We start from the raw sequence: 23,667 nt of genomic DNA, 5'->3' as shown, positions 1-23,667 counted from the left end.
AGATCCCCAATGGGTAGAGATCAGGTTGATCTCTGAGGGCAAATGATGAGAGCTGAGAGGCAGCAGTGTGAGTGCTGAGAATGTGTGCTAGGCACAGCACATGCATGATCCTGTGTGAGCCACAAGGAGAACAGGGACACAGGTGGTTGGCGCTGAGGCTACCTGCCGAGATGTGACTGGGAGATAGAGCTGGAACCTGACACAGTCCCACTGCCTTTTCAAGGAGATGCAGTGAGAAAGCAAAGGCAGAGTCTTGGCAGGACCAGGTGTGAGAGGAGGCTAGGCCTCCCTGTGGTCCTGCTCCCAGGGGGCAGCACCTATCCTGGGCCCAGCAGCCTCCACCGTGGCCTCCCTGGCTGCTGCCTGCTTCAACTCACGTGGGGCTGCTCTGGGGACCCAGGTGCTTCCTGACCTGCTTTTCCTCTTTCCTTTGGACCCCAGGTCCAAACTCTGCCCTGTCAATCATCCCAAGGGCTCCTAGGCTTCCCTACCTGACTACTTCACTGGGGCCAAATCCCCACAGACAACCGTGGCTTAGGGCTGTCTGCCTCTGCACTTGGCCCATGGGCTGCCTGTGAGTCTTCTCTTGCTTCCTCATTCCTTTGAGGGGGAATGTTCTCGGAGCTCTGTCCTTAGCTGTGATGACCACTGCGGGGCAGCCAACGTTTGCCCTGGAGAAGCCTTACAACAAACACCAGGCACCAAGGTGCACATCCCTGATGGATCCTGGGATCGGCTGACGCTCAATCCACCTGCCCTCTGGGTCCTCTGGGTCCATGCGGCAGCTGGAGGTATTGTAGACACTTTTTAAAAAATGGGTTCTGGTAAGAAGAAGGTGAGAAATGGCTATTTGTCCACATTGGGACTCAAAGGGGTGGGATGGCATGCCCTTACATGGGACTCCTACCCCCAGCGGGGCAGCTGGCCACTCTGAGGGCAGTTTTGCACCTGCCTCCCGGCTGGAAAGTGAGTTCCCACTGTGCTGTCCTTCCCTGGGGCCCAGCACAGGGCCTGGCCCCACACAGACCTGAAGAGGTTGGTAGGATGACTGAATGAATTGACGCTGGGGTGCAGCAGGGCCCATGGGCAGAGGCTCCAGAGCCTGGGAAGGATGGGGTGGACTTTCTGTGGCCCTCCAAATTGAGAGAGGTCTCAGACGCCTGCCAGGTTTCCTAGTCACCCGCGGAGGGTTCAGCGCCCCGGTGGTCTTGGGGTCCCTCCTTAAGGGCGGTGCCTAGGGCAGAGGGAGGAGGGATGCCGGCCCCTTCACAACCGCACCCCAGGCCCTCCCCACTACCTTTCCTTCCTTCAGGCCCTCTGCCTTCCCAGTCGCCCCGCCCCCTGCCCCTATGTCCTAGGCGCAAGTCTCCGGGCCTGGGACGCTCGCCGCCAGCGCCCGCCCGCCTGCCCCGCCCCTCGCCCCCCGCCCCCCGCCCCCCCGCAGCCCCTCCGTCCACTCTCGGCTCCTCCTTCTCTTCCTCCTTCTCCTCCCCGGGGGTGGGGAGCCGGCTCCGGAAGCCCCGGCGCCCCCGCCCCGGCCCCCGCCAGCGCTTTGGAGACGGCTATTTGCGCGCCAGTGCGCCACGCGGGGCCGGAGCGCCTATCGCCGCCAGGGCCTCGGAGCGCCCCGACCACCCCTGAGCCCCTCCGGCCTCAGAGCCCCCTAGCACCCCCCTTCCCGGGTCCCCTCGCCCACCCTAATCCACTCTCCCGCCCTTTCCCGGATTGCCTTGCTCACCCCATCGTCTCTCCCGCCCCTTCCTGGATTCCCTCACCAGTCTCGATCCCCTCTCCGCCCTTTCCCAGAGCCCCCAGAGCCCTTGACCCCCCGCGCCCTCCCCGGAGCCCCCCGCGCGTGCCGCGACCATGGCGGCCGTGCGCGGGGCGCCCCTGCTCGGCTGCCTCTTGGCGTTGCTGGCCCTGTGCCCCGGAGGGCGCCCGCAGACGGTGCTGACCGACGACGAGATCGAGGAGTTCCTCGAGGGCTTCCTGTCAGAGCTAGGACCTGAGCCCCGGGAGGACGACATGGAGGCCCCGCCGCCTCCCGAGCCCACCCCGCGGGTCCGAAAAGCCCAGGCGGGGGGCAAGCCCGGGGCGCGGCCGGGGGCGGCCGCAGAAGGTAACAACCCCGGGCAGGGCGGGGGCGTGGGGGGTTGGCATCTCAGGTGGGAACCGGGGGATTCGGCAGGGTCTGGCCACTCCCCAGTCGGCCCGGGGAGGAATGGCTGTCTTACTAATGCGCACGCGAGCCCAGATGCCTGGAGGGACCCTGTGCCAGGCCGAGGTCAGCGCTGGCCTGTAGGCACATCCAGCACCCGGGCGGCAGAGCCACTTTTGGGGGCCGGTGGCTCTAGGGTTGGTGCTGTGGTTGAACAGGTCGCTCATCCCCATTCCTCCAGTATGCGACAGGGACTAGGCTTGAGCCACAGGGGACTGTGCTGTGTCACCCCCTGCCATACTAATGGATCCACTCTGCCTGTTGGTGGCACAGCTTCAGGTCATCCCTCCCTCCTGCCTTTGCCTTCCTACTCCAGGAGGACTCACGTAGGTGAGAAGGTTGTTGAAGACCCCTTTTCCCACAGGGCTTCAGGTGGCGGTGAGCAGTGGGTGGTCCTGCATTAGTACTGGAATTAGATGAGGTGATGCATCACTGAAGCATTTAACCCATGGCCTCTTGCATAATCGGTTGTCAGTAAATCTTAGCTGTTTTCATCGTGGCCCTCTGGAAGGTGGCAGAGGGTCTTGTGATCCTTCTCTCCCAGGAGATTCCAAGGCACCATCCAACATTCCTGATGTCAGCAGCCCCTCCTCTGCCACCCCAGCTCTAGATCTTTCCTGGCTGCTTCCCACACCCTGGGCTCCCTGTGCCCCTCCTGCCTCTGGTTCTCCTTCCAGGCTTGCTCTCCCGGCTCTGGGGAACCACTCTAGCAGCCCTGTGTCCCCTGGCTGTCTGCATTGGATAGCTTTCCTGTGTTTCTGCCAAACTTCCCTCATGCTCCCCACCTCTCATCAGGTTCTCAACAGCACTTGCAGCTCCTGCTTAGGGTCCTGATTCCCCATGGGAATCCTCACAACCAGTCCCGGCTCCCTCTCCCAGACTCTGAAATGAGTGAGCAGCCACAAGCTCCCTACCTGTCCTTTCTGTCCTGTGTGTGATCCCTGAACTGCCCAGGACTCCCTATCCTTCTAACCAATTCCAAATCCCTTACTTCTCGAAAGGGGACCACTTCCTCTTCTTTGGGCTTCAATACTCAGCCAAGTCCAGGTCCCTGCCCAGATATCCCTGGGCTCTGAGCCCATGGAGTTCCCCCCTGCCTTCTCCTGCTGGGGGCGGCTTTGTGGTAGGGCCTCCAGCAGCACAGTAGGTGCTTTCCTCTGAAGCTTTTCTTGCCCTGTAGGAGACCCGGGGAAGGTCCTGGGTCCATGTCCCTTCCTTTGTATGGCAGTTGGCAGGGATGACCAGATGCTCCTCCAGGCCTGAATGGCTCAGTCACCTCTCTGCCCCTTCTGTGCCCAGCACAGAATAGTGGAGTGGATAGTAAGGAGCCCCTGTTGAGGTTTTGGCAGGTGGGGGGATGAGGGCCTCCCCCTGGGAACTGGGCACCCTATGCTTAGTCTTTAGAGAGATTGAGATTGGTGATCACAGACCCAGACTTGCAGACAGAAAACCCGGGTCCGGATCCCAGTTTGCCACTTGGGCAAGTGACTTAACCTCTCAGTTTGTTGATCCGCACCGGGAACTGACAAGAGTCCCTGTGCCCAGGTTCTGGGCATCTAGAGAGGGGCCTCATGGGGGCACAGAGCTGGCTCTGTTCATTTGACACGAGTCTGCGTCTTGGACAGTGCCTCCGGAAAAGACCAAAGACAAAGGGAAGAAAGGCAAGAAAGACAAAGGCCCCAAGGTGCCCAAGGAGTCCCTGGAGGGGTCCCCCAAGCCGCCCAAGAAGGGGAAGGAGAAGCCACCCAAGGCCACCAAGAAGCCCAAGGAGAAGCCACCTAAGGCCACCAAGAAGCCCAAGGAGAAGCCACCCAAGGCCACCAAGAAGCCCAAGGAGAAGCCACCCAAGGCCACCAAGAAGCCCCCGTCAGGGAAGAGGCCCCCCACTCTGGCTCCCTCAGAAACCCTGGAGTGGCCACTGCTCCCACCCCCCAGCCCTGGCCCCGAGGAGCTACCCCAGGAGGGAGGTTTGTGCCCGGCTCCTCTGGGGTGATGGGACTCTGACTGCCTGCTCTGGTGGAGGCAGGGAGTGGGAGGCAGGTTTATGGAGCCCTGTTTCCTATAGACCTTCAGCTCCCCACTGATGGGACCTCACTTTTGCTGTAAATTTCACAATTTGATTGGTGGGCTCCCTCAGTGCTGTAGCCTCTTTTGGGTAGGGAGAGGGCTTGGCAGCCTTGTGGGTGGGACCTCTGTCCTCAGGTCCCTGCCCAGATGTCCCTGGGCTCTGAGCCCATGGAGTTCCCCCCTGCCTTCTCCTGCTGGGGGCGGCTTTGTGGTAGGGCCTCCAGCAGCACAGTAGGTTCCCCAAAAGGTGGGCCCAGCTTTCTGGCCCCATGAGATACCAGCAGGATGCTGAAGGCCAGAGGACCTCAGTCCTCTTTGGAGTGAGCTCGGCCTCAGTAGGGTGTCCACAGGCTGTGTGTGGGCTCTGTGGGTGGCTGGTGGCCTGAGGCTCCCAAAGTGGTCAGAGCAGGCCTCCCGTCCACCTGCTTCTGGAACTCCTGTGTTGCAGGGGGGCCCCTCCCAAATAACTGGCAGAATCCAGGAGAGGAGACCCGTGTGGAGGCACGGGAGCACCAGCCTGGTGAGTGGCCGTTGTCTGCCTGGCCTCAGGGCCAGCTGCCCTGGCTGGTCGGACTGAGGGCTTCCCCAGAGTGGGCCTGGGTGGGGTTGTCAGGCAGCTACCAGCGCTTTCCCCTCAGAGCCGGAGGAGGAGACTGAGCTACCCACACTGGACTACAATGACCAGATCGAGAGGGAGGACTATGAGGACTGTGAGTAGGGCCCTGCCAGCCCCGCCTGGGTCGGACCCCTGGCCTGGGGGATGCGCGGATGGGCCCATCCCAGCCTTGGGCCCCACTCAGAGCCGGCCTCCCCCTCAGTTGAGTACATTCGGCGCCAGAAGCAGCCCAGGCCACCCCCAAGCAGAAGGAGGAGGCCCGAGCGGGTCTGGCCAGAGCCCCCTGAGGAGAAAGCCCCAGCCCCAGCGCCGGCCCCGGAGGAGAGGATTGGTAGGATGGGGGGCAGGAGAGGGGGTGCTCTGGCCACGGGTGCTCTGGCCCTCTCCTAACCTACCTGCCTCTCCAGAGCCCCCTGTGAAGCCTCTTCTGCCCCTGCTGCCCCCTGACTATGGTGATGGCTACGTGATCCCTAATTATGATGACAGTGAGTACCCAGCACCCCAGAGTCTGAGGGACATAGGCAGGTGGGGGTCGGGGGTGTGGTCAGGAGCCAGCTGGGGCGACTCACCCACCTTGCAACCCCACCTGTGCCTGTGGTTACCTCGCTGCCCCTGCTGTCCCTGGGTGCCCACCCCAGCCGCTGCCCAGTCTCCTCTGCCCTCAGGCTGGTCTTTCCTTGGCCACTTCCCTGGTTCCTGCTTGGCTGTGGCCCCCACTGGAGTGTCCCTAGGCACACACTCTGCCCTCTCACCCATGTGGGCTCCAGCCCTCCCAGTCCGGTGCTCTGGCTTCCTGCTGGCTCGTGGCCACCACCCCACTCTCTTCAGGGAGCTCGAGGGCTTTTACCTCCCCCTTGCTCATGCCCCTGCATCTCTGGAGCCCTCAGGTTCCCTTTTCTCCTGGGCGGCAGCCTGCGCATTGCCACTTCCCTGCCCCCAGTTCCCCATCAGTGCCTCCAATGTCCCCCCATCTCACCCCCCAGCCTGCAACCCCAGGCACAGGTGCCAGTTGTCCCTCCAGGCCTTTCCCATGCCCTGGGCCTCGAGTCCTTTCACCAGGCCAGATGCTCCTGGGAGACCTGGCTGGTGACTTCAGCAGGGTCTTGCCCAGCTGCCCCCTGAGCTCGGGCTGCTCCTGACTCCTGCAGGACCCTCTCTCCCCACTCAGCTGTCCCCCATCTCCCGTCTTCCTCCCCTCTGGCGTGGTCCTGCCCTGCTGAGCTCCTGTGGACCCAGGAGCTGCGGCCCCGCAGCAGGGTCAGGGCGGCCTCAGCTGGCTCTCCCTCCCCGCAGTGGACTATTACTTTGGGCCTCCTCCACCCCAGAAGCCCGATGCTGAGCGCCAGACGGACGAAGAGAAGGAGGAGCTGAGTGAGTGGGACCAAGCACTTCCTGCACCAGGCCTGCCCTGAAGGCCACCTGGGGCCTGCCTGACCCATCCCACGTGGCCCCCAAAGCCCAGAGCCAGGCTGACTGGGCCCTCCTACCTTGTACCTTCCAGAGAAACCCAAAAAGGAGGATGGCAGGCCCAAGGAGGAGACCGACAAGTGGGCAGTGGAGAAGGGCAAGGACCATAAAGGTGTGTGACTGGGGCTCGGGGCCTGGGTCCCTGTGGGGCAACATCTGGACTCCTGATTGCCTCCCAGGCCCTTGGTGCCATGTCCTCCCTTCATTGTCCCTAGAGCCCCGAAAGGGCGAGGAGGTGGAGGAGGAGTGGACGCCTACAGAGAAAGTCAGTAAGTGGGGGGCCCAGGGGGGTAAGGGTGGGGGCCACAGGATGGGGGTGCTGGGACAAGTGACTGGCCCAAGGCCACAAACAGGACCCAGGCCCCTGAAACCCTTTCCTACTCTTAGATTCTTGGGACCCAGAACGGAGGGGCCCCGGGAGCCCAGGACAGCCTCACTTGGCTGCCCCAGCCCTGGACCCCAGGCTGGCCTACTTCAGGAGGGTGGCAGCTCCCCAGGGCCCCTAGCGGCTGGGCATGGTAGGGGGAGGACCTGAGGCCTTGGTGGGGAGTGAGGACCTCAGCTACCTTCGCAGGTGTCCCTACAGGGCCATTGTGCAGACGGTCCCCATCTGTAGCTGCGCCCTGGGGGAGTTCTGTGATTTCACGTGTGTCCCCTGAGAGCTGGGCATGGTCAGCCCATTCTCCAGATGGGGCAGCTGAGGCCCAGGGAGGGGAAGCACAGGCTGGGATTGGAAGCAGCTCCTGGCCTAGCTTTGAGTCAATTCCAAGTGGGCTGGTGCAGGGCACCAGGGAGCCACCAGCCAACCAGAGCTGCCCTCTGACTCGTGTCCCCGATGTGCCGGGAGTGGGCTTTGGGCTCCTTGGTTCTGGGTTTGGTGGTGGGAAGGATGGAGCTAGTGAGCCACCAGTCTGGGGTACGCGTCCTCAGAGTGTCCCCCCATTGGGATGGAGTCACACCGTATCGAGGACAACCAGATCCGAGCCTCCTCCATGCTGCGCCACGGCCTGGGGGCACAGCGCGGCCGGCTCAACATGCAGGTGGGCATTGGGATGGGCCCATCTCCCAACTGGGATGATGGACTCCTCTGCCGATGCTCAGCCTCCCCTGCCCCCTGGACAGGCCGGTGCCACCGAGGACGACTACTATGATGGCGCATGGTGTGCCGAGGACGATGCCAGGACCCAGTGGATAGAGGTGGACACCAGGAGGACTACCCGGTTCACAGGCGTCATCACCCAGGGCCGAGACTCCAGCATCCAGTGCGTGGCCAGGCTCATGGGTAGTTGGCAGGGGGGAGTGGCTCCATAGGCATGGCTTTGTGTCCCATTAAGGAGATTCCAGTGGGCCCTTCTTTGGCCCAGCCAAAGAAGGCCAAAAAGATCAGTGAGGGGCTGACCCTGCCCATCCCCACTCCTCAGCCATGGTCAGTCAGCTCCTGTGTCCTGATGAGCACATGAGTTTAGGGACAGACCACCTGCCCATGGCTATGTGACAGGCACAGGACCCAGGCTCAACACCTGGGCTGTGCGCCACCGCCCTGCTAGCTCTTCAATTCCTGGGACTCAGAAGAGGGAGGCTCAGGCCACCTGAGGGCCTGGGAAGGGGAGGATCCTTGCTGTGACCACTGTCCACTCCACAGTGACGATTTTGTGACCACCTTCTTCGTGGGCTTCAGCAACGACAGCCAGACGTGGGTGATGTACACCAACGGCTATGAGGAAATGGTGGGCACCATGCCCAGGCTCCTGGCTCTGCTCCCATTGTCTGGGCGGGGGGCGGGCTCTCAGAGGGGTTGGCAGTACTGCTCTGAGGCCTGCCTCTCCCCAGACCTTTCATGGGAACGTGGACAAGGACACACCCGTGCTGAGTGAGCTCCCAGAGCCGGTGGTGGCTCGTTTCATCCGCATCTACCCACTCACCTGGAATGGCAGCCTGTGCATGCGCCTGGAGGTGCTGGGGTGCCCTGTGGCCCGTGAGTGTGGAGGGCTGGCAGGGGCTCGGAGGGGAGGTGGGGTGCTAGGGTGGGCCACCCGGCACCCGGCTAAAGACAACCCCGCCTCCCTTGCAGCTGTCTACAGCTACTATGCACAGAACGAGGTGGTGGCCACCGATGACCTGGATTTCCGGCACCACAGCTACAAGGACATGCGCCAGGTTGGGAACATCTATCCTGGGGCTGGGGGTGGGACCTGTCTGTCTGACAGGGGAGTGTGTGCCTGGTGTCACAGGGCCCAGTCCCTACTGGTTCCAGGGACGCTGGCTGTCCCTCACCTTAGTAAGGAGGCCAGTACCTGGGGGCTGCCTGAAGGGGTCATGCCTGTCCCTTGCCATAGAGCAAGCCCTGGAAGTGGATGGAAGGGGCATGGTCAGCAGGGGGCGGATTGCGTGATTGATTCCATGTCCTCCCCCTCTGCCCCAGCTCATGAAGGTGGTGAATGAGGAGTGCCCCACCATCACCCGCACTTACAGCCTGGGCAAAAGCTCGCGAGGCCTCAAGATCTATGCCATGGAGATCTCAGACAACCCTGGGGAGCATGAACTGGGTGAGAGTCTGTGGGGGCCAGCAGCTGGCCTGCGCTGCTGGTGAGCAGAGTTCACCGCTTCCCGCCTGTTCTGGAGCCCCTCTGGGGATTCAGGCTTGTCTTACAGGGCCCTAGGAGCCCCAGCTGTCCCCCAGACCCTCAGGTGTGAGGTGGGTCTGGGTCCTTCCTCAGCTGCCCTGGGCCTTGGGAGACTGAGTGCTCACTGAGGCTCCTGCCCTTGCAGGGGAGCCCGAGTTCCGCTACACTGCTGGGATCCATGGCAACGAGGTGCTGGGCCGAGAGCTGCTGCTGCTGCTCATGCAGTACCTGTGCCGCGAGTACCGCGATGGGAACCCGCGTGTGCGCAGCCTGGTGCAGGACACACGCATCCACCTGGTGCCCTCACTGAACCCTGATGGCTACGAGGTGGCAGCGCAGATGGTGGGTTGAGGGGTGAGGCTGGCCGGAGCCAGGCAGCCAGGGCTTGTGGGGGTGTGGGTGGCCCATGCCTACCCTGCTGGCTCTCGACAGGGCTCAGAGTTTGGGAACTGGGCGCTGGGATTGTGGACCGAGGAGGGTTTTGACATCTTTGAAGATTTCCCGGATCTCAACTCTGTGCTCTGGGGAGCTGAGGAGAGGAAATGGGTCCCCTACCGGGTCCCCAACAACAATTTGCCCATCCCTGAACGCTACCTTTCGCCAGATGCCACGGTGAGGCTGCAGCCTGGCTGAGAGGGCAGGAGGGAGCAGCTGGACCCTGGGGTCCTGGTGTTCTGGGCTTGGGGGTGGGGCTGACGGTGCCTGAGCTCCAGACGCTGAGGCTCTGGGGGTTGGGGGACAGGGGAGTGTGCGAGCACTGGTGTGAAGCTTCATGGAGGGTGATGGACTAGGTTGGGGATGGTGGCTAGAGGCTGCAGCCCTGGCTTCACATGTGCTGGCCACTCCAGGTATCCACAGAGGTCCGGGCCATCATTGCCTGGATGGAAAAGAACCCCTTCGTGCTGGGAGCAAATCTGAACGGCGGTGAGCGGCTAGTATCCTACCCCTACGACATGACCCGCACGCCTACCCAGGAGCAGCTGCTGGCCGCAGCCATGGCAGCCGCCCGCGGAGAGGATGAGGATGAGGTCTCTGAGGCCCAGGAGACCCCAGACCACGCCATCTTCCGCTGGCTTGCCATCTCCTTCGCCTCCGCCCACCTCACCTTGACCGAGCCCTATCGCGGAGGCTGCCAAGCCCAGGACTACACCGGCGGCATGGGCATCGTCAACGGGGCCAAGTGGAACCCCCGGTCCGGGAGTGAGTCAGCCTGGAAGGGGCTGTGGGCGGGGCCTAATCCGGAGAGGGGCTGACTTTGGGTCTGTGTCTGTCCCCGGCCAGCTATCAATGACTTCAGTTATCTGCATACCAACTGCCTGGAGCTCTCCTTCTACCTGGGCTGTGACAAGTTCCCTCATGAGAGTGAGCTGCCCCGCGAGTGGGAGAACAACAAGGAGGCGCTGCTCACCTTCATGGAGCAGGTGGGGTGGCCAGGGCAATGCCTGGGGAGAGGAGGCTGCAGAGATTCCTGGACGGGCGGGAGGGAGCAGCGGACCACATTGGACCTTCCTCAGGACCAACAGCCCTCACCTGCTTCCCCAGGTGCACCGCGGCATTAAGGGGGTGGTGACGGACGAGCAAGGCATCCCCATTGCCAACGCCACCATCTCTGTGAGTGGCATTAATCACGGCGTGAAGACAGGTACCTAGTGTGCACCTCTTTACCCCACCTTCCTGAGGGAGGACCCTGCCAGAGAGGATGGGGGCTTGGGGAACTCAGCGAGCAGGCAGAGTCTGGGGAGCCTGGGGGCGGAACCAGGGAGGCGAAGCCTAGGGGCAGGACTGGGGAGGGCGGGGCCTAGGGGCAGGATTGAGTGGGAGGGTGGGGGCCTGGGAGGGGCGCTCTGGGGCAGCCGGATCGTCCTCCCTCCTCCCTCCGCAGCCAGTGGTGGTGATTACTGGCGAATCTTGAACCCGGGTGAGTACCGCGTGACAGCCCACGCGGAGGGCTACACGCCGAGTGCCAAGACCTGTAATGTTGACTATGACATCGGGGCCACTCAGTGCAACTTCATCCTGGCTCGCTCCAACTGGAAGCGCATCCGGGAGATCATGGCCATGAACGGGAATCGGCCTATCCCACACATAGACCCATCGCGCCCTATGACCCCCCAGCAGCGACGCCTGCAGCAGCGGCGCCTACAGCACCGTCTGCGGCTTCGGGCACAGATGCGGCTGCGGCGCCTCAACGCCACCACCACCCTAGGCCCCCACACTGTGCCTTCCACGCTGCCCCCTGCCCCTGCCACCACCCTGAGCACTACCATAGAGCCCTGGGGCCTTGTACCCCCAACCACCGCTGGCTGGGAGGAGTCGGAGACTGAGACCTACACAGAGGTGGTGACAGAGTTTGGGACCGAGGTGGAGCCCGAGTTTGGGACCAAGGTGGAGCCCGAGTTTGAGACCCAGTTGGAGACTGAGTTTGAGACCCAGCTGGAGCCTGAGTTTGAGACCCAGCTGGAGCCTGAGTTTGAGGAAGAGGAAGAGGAGGAGGAGGAGGAGGAAGAGGAGATAGCCACTGGCCAGGCATTCCCCTTCACAACAGTTGAGACCTACACAGTGAACTTTGGGGACTTCTGAGATCAGGGTCCTACCAAGGCCCCAGCCCAGCTCAAGCTACAGCAGTAGTACTTCCCAAGCCTGCTGACCACAGTCACATCACCCATCAGCACACGGAAGGCCCCTGGTGTGGACACTGAAAGGAAGGGCTGGTCCTGCCCCTTTGAGGGGGTGCAAACATGACCGGGACCTAAGAGCCAGAGGCTGTGTGGAGGCTCCTGCTCCACCTGCCAGTCTCGTAAGAGATGGGGTTGCTGCAGTATTGTAGTAGTGGCAGAGGGAGGGAGCCGAGGTCACTCCAATAAAACAAGCTCATGGCACAGACTACTCACATTCTGAGGGGTCAGGGATGGGGAGGAGGAGGGAGACCGGCTGGTGGGTGCAGGGGCTATGGTCACTGTGGGTACCCCTGCAGGAGTCCTGTACCCAGACTGCCCAGGGCTCAAGGCTCACATCAGCAAGTGTTCAGGCTTTATTTACAATGCCAACACTGCAGGGAATGAACAGCCTCCATCTGGGCCTCTCTGGTCAAAACCACCTTTTTGAGTCAGGGGCCCAGCCCCAGGCCTCCCAGGTCATCGTCGTCTGCCCCGAAGCCCGAGAAGCTGATGGGCTGGCAGGCCAGGCTGCGCAGGTTCACAAGGCAGGCGGTCTGCGTGGCACTGAAGTCAGGGACAGTCACCAACAACACTGTCTGGTCCTCAGGACCTGCAAAGAAGTCACATAGGACTCACTGTAGGTTCCAAGTAAGTCCTGCCTCAAAGAGAAGCTGCCAGAAATAAACAGGAGTCCCCGTTGGCACACAGTGGGGCAGTGACAATAGGAGACCAGAGATTAGCCTTGAGAAGCACACAGGCTGGGAGCTGTTCTAGCCCCTGCCCAGCTGGCCAGACAGCTTGGCTCCCACAGTGAAATAATGGCTGCACAGCAGACCTCAGCCGTCCATCCCACAAGAGCTGGGGGGACTCCACAATGCAGGTTTTCTTCTCTGTCCCCAGGTGAGAACCTTGTTCCCAGGTGAGAGTGAATCAGCAAATCAGGCCTGGGCCCCCAGAAGACAAAAATTACCTTGGATGATTTTGGAGCCAAAGCTGGGGGTGTTGCCACAAAAGTAGACATGCGGGCACTCTAGGAAGATGAATGGGTCGGTTTTGTAGAAGGGGTAACAACCTGGAGGAGAACAGGCAGCTCTGAGGAGGGTTCCAGCTTCAGCACTAGCACTCTGCACAGGATGTGGGGCTGCAGCCCCTCCTCCCACTGCAGGCCAGTAGGACACCCCCAGTGTGACAACAGGAGCACCTCCAGATACTGTCACAAGACCTTGACCCTGCTGTTGCTGCGTGTCGGGGTGGGGAGCCATTGGCCTTAGAATTAAGATTCCAGAGTAGCTTCCAGAGCAGGTGCCAAGCCTCTGAACTCCTCAGCTCTCAGCAGTGCTGGCAAGTGCAAACCCACAGGGGGACCCTGTGCACTTCAGGGTCCTGCCAGGCCTCCTGGCCCTCTGCTCCCACCCCGTATGGCTGAGCCTGTTACCTAGAGTGTCAGGTGCTGTGGGGCTGATGTGACGGACCCGCAGGGTCCACTCCAGAATCTCCAAGTGATCCTCCATGCTGCTGTATCGGAAAATGTCACTCACGTTCTGTCCTGATGTCCCCAAGAATCTGCAAGGCAAAGCTCAGCTGACCCTTGGCTGCGGGTGCCACCCATAGTGGTCAGCCCAGAGCTCATCTGGCGCTCTTGTGGGGATGCCCCAGAGAGAAGGAACAGACACCAGGTGGGCCTCCGCAGCCCTGCCACCTTCCTGGACCCTCCCTCCCCTCCCTTCTTTGTGCCTCCTGAGGCAAAAGGCTGGGTCAGACTGAAGTGTGGCTGTGCCAGCTACCTGACTCCATCAATGGTGGCCTGGTAGGGGTTGGTGACCAGCTGGAGCGTGGAGTAGGCAGTGGCCAGCGGGAACATGCAGGGGTGGAGGGGCTGCTGGGGGAGCGTGTAGTTGGTGGGATCAAACTCGCCTGGCATCACATCCACGGGCACTGAGGCCTGGAAGACACAGGGCAGGGAGAGCTCAACCCCAAAGGAGCCCCCTACCCCAACTCCAGCCACTCCCCCTGCCCTCCTGCCTGCCTTCTCTTGCCCAGTGGCAGCTTTGAAGACTGCAATCCTCATCACCCCTCCAGCGTCCAGCTCACTCACACTCAGCTGCAGGAGGATCTCATCCAGCATCTTCACAGCCTCCACGCTGGCTGCCTGGGTTTTCTTGGTGAGGTACTTGGCCTGGAATAGAAGCCCAGGAAGCCATCAGGCCCAGGCGAGTCCCAGGCTCAGAAGAGAGCAGAGCCCCACCAGCTGGAAGATGCAGATGTTGTCCCATAGACCCTCACTCCCTTCTAGCCTCCCACCACCCTCAGCAAGGGCCTGGGCACAAGAAGCCCCAGTGCAGGAGGCCCCAGTGTCACTGCAGGGCGCTTCCCACCGACCTGCAAGACCCCACAGGGTACCCAACTTGCCATGGGGAAGGAGAGTCTTACAGGTTTGCAGCCTCCTGGGCTGGGGCTGAATGCAGCCAGGTGGGCTCCATACCTTATTGATAGAATCTCTGCTCTGGGTGCTGTGGCTGAGGAGGTTACCGGCGAGGATAACCCGGGAGACATGAGCGGCACTGCACTGCTCCCCTTCGTCCCCAAGCTGCCCTGTCACCACATCCACCAGCAGCTGGGTGCCCAGCAGGCTCTCACCTCCACCTCCACCCAGGCCCAGGCCGGACACGAGCAGCACGAACCTATGGGAGACAAAGTGGGGTCCTCCAGGGTGCCAAGAAGGGAGGCAGCCCCTCCTAGGTGCGACTCAAAGATTCCACTGACCATGAGCTGGTTCCGGCCCCCGAGAACTGCTGCTCACCTATCTGTGTCAAGTGGGGGTGCAGGCTTCTGAGGAGCAAGGTCAGCAAAGCAATGGTCCTCCACCAGAAACTTCCCATCGTCTCTCACGGAGCCAAACACAGCCAGGACAGTCCCTGGGGAGCAGCGGCATCAGGCCTGATCAGGGAGCCCCAGGTGCTACCACTCCTCCAGTCACCCCAACAGGCAAAACCAGCCAGTCCTCCACAACCACATTGGTAAATTCTCACCTAAGACTCCCGGAGGCATGCCTGCTTCCTGGGGTCACTGCCTTTGGATGGAGGTGGGGAGACCCATCTCCCAGCCAGGTCTCACCCAATCTGATGGCCTCTGACCACCTGCAGCCTCACCTACCTCCTCAAGAACACACGTGTGCCCAGGCCACACCCCCCGCACATCCCCCCAGGCTCCCCACTCACACCCATCCCTAACACACCACTGCTGGGCTCTTCACCTGCATCACCCTCACCCCCTCATTGGGCTCCCTACCTGTAACCAGCTTTGACACATCAATGGTGCCTTTTAGTTTGATACGCTGCAGTTCATCTTCTAAGACCAGTTCATCATCTGGGTGTATGTATTTGCTCCGAGGAGGCTGGGGGAGCAGGTTGTGCTGGAATGCAGAGACAGGAGGTATAATCTTGAGGCCAGAGCCCATCAAGGCTCTGGTGTTAGTGAGCTGGCACCCCAGCCCCCACCCCTCTGGAGCCCATCATCTCTGAACCTGCTTCCCCACACCCCCGCCCCCAGGGAGGTGTTCTAGGGGGAGGCCAGGTCTGCTTGGTGGCCCCGCCGTGTAGTGCCCTGCCTCACCTCCTCGCTGATCTCTCGCAGGATGGAGGGCTGCAGCGGCATGGCCTTGAACAGAGTGCCCACCACACAGCACTTCTCCTCAGGCTGCAGCTCACACAGCTTCTTCACCCCCACTCCACTGCCTAGGACACGAGGGGTACAGACTCAGAGATGAAGTAGCCCCCACCCTGAGAGAGGCCATGGAGGCTCTGCCCAGCACTCCACGAGAGGCCAATCCCAGGGCCCTGGCCCTCGCCAGGAGAGAACATCGAATGCAAGGACCCCTTGGACTTCAAGGTGACAGTAAAAGGTGAGTCAGCCACAGAAGACCAGGGACTCTGGGTGTGGTTGGGCCCTGGATGCCAAGTGTCCTCATGAGGAACAGAGAAACAGACACACAGACAAGAGGGAGTGTGAAGACGGGCAGAGTGGAGTGACGCGGCCACAAGCCCAGGAACGCCAGGGAAGAGGCCAGGAAGGACCCTCCCCTCGGCCTTCAGAAGGAGCCAATTCTGCTGACATCTGGATTTCAACTTCTGGCCTTCAGAACTACCAGAGAGTAAATGTCTGTGTTTTTTGTTTTGAGACAGAGTCTTGCTCTGTCACCCAGGCCGGAGTGCAGTGGCACAATCTCAGCTCACTGCAAGCTCTGCCTCCGGGGTGAATTCCATTCTCCTGCCTCAGCCTCCCGAGTAGCTGGGACTACAGGCGTGTGCCACCACACCTGGCTAATTTTTTTTTTGTTGTTGTTATTTTTAGTAGAGACAGGGTTTCACCGTGTTAGCCAGTATGGTCTCAATCTCCTAACCTTGTGATCCGCCCGCCTCAGCCTCCCAAAGTGCTGGGATTACAGTGGTGAGCCACCACGCCCCGCCATGTCTGTTGTTTTAAGTCAACCAGTTTGTGGTGCTTTGTTACAGTGCCTACAGGAAACTAATACAAAGTACTGCTTCACTTATACCTAAATTACAACACTGATTCTTAAAAAGAAGCATGCCAAGTCTCAACACGGCCCTGCCCTACAAATAACTGCCATTTTCTTCAAGACTTTAGATTCTTCCATCCCACTCTCCACCCCTACCATATGCTTCACCCTCTGAGAGCAGAGATACTCAAAATGCAGAGCTCAGATCCCCTCCACCCATTCCATTCCCGTGGAGTCAGGTGGCCTTGTTTACCCAGGGCACCTGGGCACCGTCTTCCCCAGCCTCTTCTCAGGATCCTGAAGAGGCTGTGAACAAGAACACATGGGAGGGGCTCGGCACTCTCAAGAAGAAAGGTATGGAGAGTCAGTGTGGGCAGGAGGGAGGAATACAGGTCTCCACACAGCACAGATCCAGGCCTGAAGAAAACACTGAGGAGGTGATAGGGTAACGCAGATGCCAGACCAGCCCCTTAGCCTAGCTGACTCCAGCACAGCCCGAGCCCCTGCTGCCTGGGAAGAAACGGGAACATTCCTCAAATCTACACCTTAGTGAGCAGACAGAGGTGAGCAACTCAAAACAAGACAAGAAGGATGCCAGCTGCAGACAGCAATGCAACAGACTCCACATCCTCACCTATCCCACTCTTACTCTCTCCAGGTGGCCTAAGCACTGTACATGTAACTCAGCCAACCCTGAAAACATGCCAGGAGTAGATATCATCACCCTACTGATGCACAGAGCAACGTGTCCAAGGGCACACAACTGGGATCCAAGTGTGTGCCCCTGAGCACTGGGCAGAATGTCATCCCTGTAACTGATAGCAGGATAGCAGGATACTCAGGCAATATGCTGGCACCAAGATCGAAACTGGACAGAAAGGCCAACACTTGCCCCCACTGAGCCCACTGGGTCTAGGCCGGAGAGCGACAACAGGCCATAAACAAGTAACTCGCCACAGTGACAAGTGCTGTGAACAAATGGTGAGCTGAGGTAGAAAACAGAGGCCCTCATTGGTCAAGGTGGCCCCTCAAAGAATATAATACTTCAGCTGACAGTGGGGCTTAGATGGGGTCATGGGAAGATGAGGGAAAGAGTGTGCCAAATGAAGGGAAAAGCCTACGGCAGGAAGGGCTGGGCAGGTTTGGGGAACAGGTGAGTGGAGAGACCAATTTGGAGAGACAGGCTGAGCTTCAGTGAGGACATGCAGAAGCCACATGTAGGTATTCAGGGTGAGGGCCAGCATCAACCACCAGGCCTGTGAGTGCGTGCTACTGCTGCCCCGCCGCTAGCAACACATTCATCGTGGCAGCTGTTTGGTTTCCTGACCAGTCTGTGGGCACAGTGAAATCGCTGTCGTCCATCACTGGGGAGCTTTTTTGGCAGCTCCAATAACTGGGAGAGAAATGTGCAACCAGAGGAGGTGCTGCCAGAAAGAATCTAGAAGGTGGCATTGACATTGGGCCCAAGTAGTAACTGAGCTCTAAAAAGAGCCAAGGAAGGTGTCCCGAGGGCTGAAAGGAAAGTGAGGAAAAGCTACCAGAGCCGCAGGAGGGAGCCCCCGATTATGTGGGAGAGGAGAGGTGAACAGCACTTTTGTCTCAGGTAAACAAAACAGAAAACATCCTGATACGGTTTGGCTCTGTGTCCCCACCTACATCTTATCTGGAATTATAATCCACACGGTGTTGACGGAGGGACCTGGTGGGAGGTGACTGGATCGTGGGGGTTCATTTCCCCCATGCTGTTCTTGTGATGGTGAGTGAGATCAAACCATCATGTGATCTGATGGTTTAAAAAGGGTTGGCAGTTCCCCTCGCTCGCTCTCTCCTGCCATCATGTAAAGGTGCCTTGCTTTCCCTTCACCTTCTGCCATGATTGTTGAGTTTCCTGAGGCCTCCCCAGCCATGTGGAACTGTGAGTCAATTAAACCTCTTTTCTTTATAAATTACCCTATCTCAGGTAGTTCTTTATAGCAATGTGAAAACAGACTAATACATATCCCTAACGAATTTGATGTTCTAGCTAGATTTCTGGGCCCAGTGTTCTCCTGGCTGCCTATAATAAGAGTTGATTTTGGCTTGGTGTGGGATGAGATGGGCTTCTCAAAGCTCCTCAGGGGATTCCAATGTGCAACTAGGGCTAAGATCCATTTCACCTGGTGCCAAGGACAATAAAAACAAGTAAGACCTGGTCTCACCTACAAAATCCTCAGTTTAAAAAGATAATAGGAGATGGATTTGAAAATTACCTGGAAAGCCACTCTTATGTAAGTGGTAGGAATGGGGGAATGCGGCAGCACCCAAAACTCAAAGGGGAAGATGGGGGTCCCTACATCACCACCAAGAATAATCCAACTGCAGGAGAGATCACCGAGGAAGAAATGGGGGCAAAGAACAAGGGTTGTGTTGGCCAGGCCACTTTATTAGGAAAGACAGAGAGCCCAAGGGACAGGAAAATTCATGGCCAGCAAATATAGGGGCCAGGAGGAGAGGCAAACAGACATGAGTGAACAGATGGGGTCCCCTCGAGACCAGAGAGTGCATCCTCACCAGTCTTGGCTCCTGGTGCCTGGCGCCAGGCTTGCCACACTGAGGGGCTCTCTGGCTATAGCACAGGCAAATACTTGAGTAATCTGCACTGAAGATAGGAAAACCATTTTCCTCTGCCAGTGAAATAATCACCATCACCGCCAGAACTAAGTCCTTATCTCCAACCAGCCTCTGAACTAAAACTAACTTCAAACCCACAAATTACTTAATTTAATCCTTGTTACTATCTTAAGAAGAAACTGAGGGAAAAAGAGGTTAATTTTCCCAAGGTAACAGGAGGTGGGATCAATTAGAGAAATGTTCCCGTTCTCTTGCAGAACATTTCTAAGTTCTGGGCTGGTGTGGGGGAAGCACCTTCCCAAACTCTCACTTACCCCAGTGCTGCTGGGCCCGGTTCTCCAGGAAGGGTCTCATTTGGATGAGGCGGGTGGCATAAATGTGGGCATACTGCCGGCTAAAGCTGCGCTCTCCTAGCCGGAAGGGTTGCGAGGAGTTGGTGTAGGTCGCCACTGGCACCCGGGCAAAGGTGGCATTGTTGGCTGATGGTGGGGACAGCAGAGTGTGGGTCCTCTGGGCAGCCTGCTCAGAAAACATGGCCACACTCCTGGCTTGCTTGGTCCACACAGCTTCGCCCAGGCCAAGGAGGGTCACTGTGAAAACACAAAGGCATTCCTGCTGCCCCTGCCCATCCCCAAAGCAGCAGCTCTCCTGCAGTCTCACTGCACCCAAAGGATACTGGGAAAAGAAGGGAACAGCTGTAGTTGACACCAGACATTGTGTCCACTTGGAAATTTATCGTGTCTGGATACCGATGTCTCACCCTGTAGCAGTCATCCAAAAAGAGAAAAGGAAAGCTAGGAGTGTTTGTCTCATCTGGAGTTCTCCCCGAATCCCAGACTCAAGTGTCCTGTTCCATCTGGACAACTATCAGGGTCTCAATCAAGTTCAGCGTGCCCCAAATGGAATGCCTGATCTGCCTCCGTCCAGCTCTCCAGCACCTGCCTCATCTCCAGACATGAGGCCTGCCTTATTAAATAAGCCTCCTGTGAAATAATAAGTCTATTACTAAATAATTAAATGAACTAAACCAAAACCAGAACATAAATCAGTCACTGCTCTGCTCGAAACTCTCCAAAGTGTCCTCATTTCATTGAATAAGGCCCCAAGTCCTTACAACTGCCTATGAGATCTGCTCCACTGGTCCTCTCCCCTCCTGGTTCCCACTCCTCCACCTTGGGTCCCTCCCCAGAGCAGGAGGCCTCTGAACTCTTGCTTGCCCCTCTCCCATATACCTATAGGGCTCACTTGCCCATTTCCTTCAAGTTCTTACATCTTTACTCAAATGTTACCTTGTGCCCTGCCCATCTGATTTACAACTGCAACCCTTCCCAGTACTTCAATTGTTATTGTTGTTTACAGCACTTACCTTCTAACAAACTATATTTTAAACGTATTGTCTGCCTGCTGCAATTAAACCATAAGCTCCAGGAGGGCTGAGATTTTTGTGTCTTATGCCACTACCCACCTGGGGCTACGAAGTACAGATGTGGTGAGTCCAACTGTGATGTTTGGGTTGGACACACAACGGATTTCCAAGAATAGTACAAAGAATATCCCAATACTTTCTTCAAATACAACTGAAATAACAGTTTGGATATATTTATGGATTTATTCCAACTGATTTCTGTTTCGTTTTACTTTTTTCGTACACCTACTAGAAAGTTAAAAAATTCCGTAGCGGCTTGCAATCTGTCTCCACGGGACAGCACTGGCCTGGGACACAGGCTCCGCACACGTGTCTAACGAGTGACTAGTTAAGAGTTTTCGGCTGGAACCTGTTTGATGGCGGCAGCAGCCAGGCCGCGCTGCTTGGGATGGGGCCGAGGGCGCCCTGGGGGCTGCTCCAGTCACGGCGGGTGTCCCCGGCTCGGATCCACGCGGCAGCTGCGGAACGTCTGCCAAGACACTAGCCCACCGCCCCAGGAGCCCGGTCTCGCGGCCTGGAACCGCCACCCACAGCTGACCCCGTTTCCCTGGACCCTACTCACCGCGCGGCGCGCCGCATCCCGCCAATCTCCGCGCGCCTGCCCCGCCCATCGCCGCAACTCGCCAATCCCCGGGCGACTTCCCCGCCCATCGCCTCAAGTCACCAATCGCTGCCCTCCTCGCCCCGTCCGTCACCAGGCGCCGCATCCCGCCGACCACCTTTCACCCAGTCCCTGGACCTACAGAGAACGCGGAGCCCCACCCTCGGTTTCCTGGGCAACGCGGTGCTGGGGCTCGCGGGGGTGCGCCGCGGGTCTTGGGTTGGCGGCCGCGCGTGCAAGGGTTGGACTGGCGGGAGGTGTAGTCCTCCAGTGGGCTGACCGCATCACCCCGCCAGGCCCTACCCAAACCTCTCAGTGGCCGTCACCCCGCCAGGCCTCCCTGTGGTCGCCCGCCGGTCTCCTTGGTGAAGCCCCCGGCGTCCCGGTTTTCCCCGCAGAGCTGCCCACTTGTAGCAATGGCGTCACGCGAGGAGGATCCCAACAGAAAGAAGGCCGAAGGCCCACAAACGGGGCCGGGGAGAAGTAACCCTTCCTGAAGGGATGGCGCGGGGTGTCGGGGTTCCTCCGGTCCTGCCAGCGTCTGCGCCCGGGAAGTGCATTGGCGGTTTCGGGGTCCTCCCCAGCCTGCCCACAGCTGCACACCAGCTTCCAGCCCAACACTCTCCAATCTCCAGTGTTCTCGTTGTCCCCGTTATCCGTACTCGTTTTTACCACCACATCTTTCTGAGTGCTGTCTGCCACTTTGGGAATACTTTTTTTTTTTTTTTTCCATCTCCACTAATTTATAGAATTCCTCGCCCCATCAAGAGATGCTTCCCCACTAAGCTTCCCAGGCTCCCCTCGCCGCGCGCTGATTCTCCCCGGCGTCCTCTAGAGCTACTGTTCTGCTCCTTTCCTGGGCCTGTTATCCTAAGTCCAGGTCTTGTCTGCACAACAAGTGGATATTAACACTTGTTAATTATCACTTAATATTTTAATTTTTTGTTTTTGTTTGTTTGAGGCAGCGTCTTGCTCTGTGGCCCAGGCTGGAGTGCAGTGGTGTGATCTCGGCTCACTGCAGCCTCGAACTCGCAGGCTCCAGTGATTCTCCAGCCTCAGCCTCCGAGTAGCTGGGACCACAGGCGCGCACCACCACTCCTGGCTACTTTAAGTTTTTTTGTGTGTGTGCTTGTGTGTGTAGAGACAGGGTCTCTCAACGGTGCCCAGGCTAGTGTGGAACTCCTGGGCTCAAGTAATCCTCCCACCTCAGCCTCCCAAAGTGCTGGGATTACAGGCATGAGCCACCACGCCTGGCCTTATATTTTAATTTAAAATGTGATATTTTAATTATTAAAGTAATGACACATTAATTCACCTGCTCCTCAAATAATCCTTTGGGTCGGACACAGTGGCTCACGCCTGTGTCCCAGCACTTTGGGAGGCTGAGGTGGGAGGGTCGCTTAAGCCCAGGTTGCAGTGACCTAAGATTGCACCACTGCACTCCAGCCTGAGCGACAGAGCCAGATGCTGTCTCAAAGCAAACAAGCAAACAAAAACCTTTGAAGCATGAACTATTATTTTTCTCCCACTTTACACTTGAAGAAATTGAGGCAGAGTGGGCAAGAGAGATCAGTAGCTAGTGAGTAATAGCTGGGATTCACACAAAGACAGCAGGACTATTGCTGGTAAGGTTGGGCTGTTCTGACCCTTGACCTGAAACATTGTACATGTATTGGGCAAACAAATAATTTTACTTCTTCCTTTCCAATTCAGATGCTTTTTATTTCTTTTTCTTACCTGATTACTCTGGCTAGAACTTCCAATACTATGTTGAATAGAAGCGGTGAAAGTGGGCATTTTGTCTTATTCCTGGTCTTAAAGGAGAAGCTTTCAGGCTTTCAGCATTGAATATGTTGTTAGCTGTGAGTTTTGGGATTTGGCGTATGGATTTTATTATTGGAGGTAGTTTCCTTCTATTCTTAGTCTGTTGAGCTTTTTCTTCTTTCAAAAGAGTGTTGAATTTTGTCAAATACTTTTTTGACATCAATTGTGATGACCATGTGGGTTTTTTTTCTGTTAATGTGGTCTGTTACATTTATTGATTATTATGTTGAACCATTCTGGTATTTCAGGAACAAATTCCACTTGGTGGAATTACAAACCAAAGTTACAATAATACTAGCTTTTACTGTATTCTCTTTTATATAATTAATTTTATTTTAGTTGACCCTGAATTTTGCTTTACCATAGATCGTTATTTCTCCCCTCCAAGTACTAACCAGGCCCAACTCTGCTTAGCTTCTGAGATTGGACACATTCAGGGTGGTATGGCCATAGATGAGATCTTTATTCCTTTATTCAGCTTTTTTTTTTTTTTTTTTTTTTTGAGACAGGGTCTCAGTCTGTCATCCAGGCTGGAGTGCAGTGGCACAATCTCGGCTCACTGCAACCTCCGCCTCCTGGGTTCAAGTGATTCTCTTGCCTCAGCCTCCCAAGTAGCTGGGATTACAGGCATGTGCCACCACATCTGGCTAATTTTTGTATTTTTCGTAGAGACGGGGTGTCACCATGTCAGCCAGGCTGGTCTCCAACTCCTCAGGTGATCCGCCCACCTCAGCCTCTCAAAGTGCTGAGATTACAGGTGTGAGCCACCACGCCTGGCCTCTTTATTCAGCTTTGAGTCACTGTCTAGTATCCTTTCATTTCATCCTGAAAGGCTTTCTTTGGCTTTCTTTGCAGGGCAGATCTAGTGATAATGAACTCCCTAAGCTTGTGTTTATCTGGGAATGTGTTCATTTTCCACTTTCTTTAAAAGAACAGTTACGTCAGATATAGGATTCTCAGCTGACAGATTTATTTTTTTCTTTTAGCACTTTGAATATATCAATCTACTGCCTTTTGGCCTCTGAGGTTTCTGATGAGATA

At 57.8% G+C, this 23,667-nt stretch overlaps 2 protein-coding genes across 7 annotated transcripts; one reads left to right on the top strand and one right to left on the bottom strand.

Moving 5' to 3' along the window:
* The first annotated feature begins 1,543 nt into the window (after positions 1-1,543).
* AEBP1 (AE binding protein 1) lies at positions 1,544-11,871 on the top strand. Of its 3 annotated transcripts, XM_005549692.4 has the most exons (22): positions 1,544-2,119; positions 2,492-2,548; positions 3,844-4,185; positions 4,734-4,805; positions 4,924-4,995; positions 5,104-5,232; positions 5,309-5,386; positions 6,195-6,272; positions 6,403-6,480; positions 6,584-6,637; positions 7,299-7,408; positions 7,491-7,630; positions 8,011-8,095; positions 8,199-8,343; positions 8,440-8,525; positions 8,791-8,914; positions 9,138-9,334; positions 9,425-9,604; positions 9,841-10,192; positions 10,274-10,413; positions 10,535-10,634; positions 10,875-11,871. In XM_005549692.4, exons 1-22 carry the CDS (start codon positions 1,867-1,869, stop codon positions 11,570-11,572), a joined length of 3,570 nt encoding a protein of 1,189 aa, XP_005549749.3. In that variant the 5' UTR covers positions 1,544-1,866; the 3' UTR covers positions 11,573-11,871. The 3 variants fall into 3 exon arrangements, with proteins under 3 accessions (XP_005549749.3, XP_005549751.3, XP_073891246.1); XM_005549694.4 differs by lacking the exon at positions 2,492-2,548; XM_074035145.1 differs by lacking the exons at positions 2,492-2,548; positions 7,299-7,408.
* Positions 11,872-12,003: 132 nt separating this feature from the next.
* On the bottom strand, positions 12,004-20,801 carry POLD2 (DNA polymerase delta 2, accessory subunit). 4 transcript variants are annotated; one of them, XM_005549689.5, is made up of 11 exons: positions 20,764-20,801; positions 19,090-19,365; positions 15,262-15,383; positions 14,938-15,061; positions 14,450-14,564; positions 14,132-14,330; positions 13,745-13,825; positions 13,434-13,591; positions 13,085-13,212; positions 12,620-12,721; positions 12,004-12,259 (listed from the first exon to the last, which is right to left on the bottom strand). In XM_005549689.5, the coding sequence occupies exons 2-11, from the start codon at positions 19,307-19,309 to the stop codon at positions 12,099-12,101; spliced, it is 1,410 nt and encodes a 469-aa protein (XP_005549746.2). In that variant the 5' UTR covers positions 19,310-19,365; positions 20,764-20,801; the 3' UTR covers positions 12,004-12,098. The 4 variants fall into 4 exon arrangements, with proteins under 4 accessions (XP_005549746.2, XP_073891247.1, XP_045243616.1 ...); XM_074035146.1 differs by having other exon boundaries at positions 20,142-20,793; XM_045387681.3 differs by having other exon boundaries at positions 20,241-20,793.
* Positions 20,802-23,667: the final 2,866 nt, after the last annotated feature.

Source organism: Macaca fascicularis, chromosome 3 (genome assembly GCF_037993035.2).
Source record: "Macaca fascicularis isolate 582-1 chromosome 3, T2T-MFA8v1.1".
Lineage (NCBI taxonomy): Eukaryota > Metazoa > Chordata > Mammalia > Primates > Cercopithecidae > Macaca > Macaca fascicularis.
Note: the sequence above shows the minus strand (reverse complement) of the source record. Positions and strands in the feature narration are given on the sequence as shown.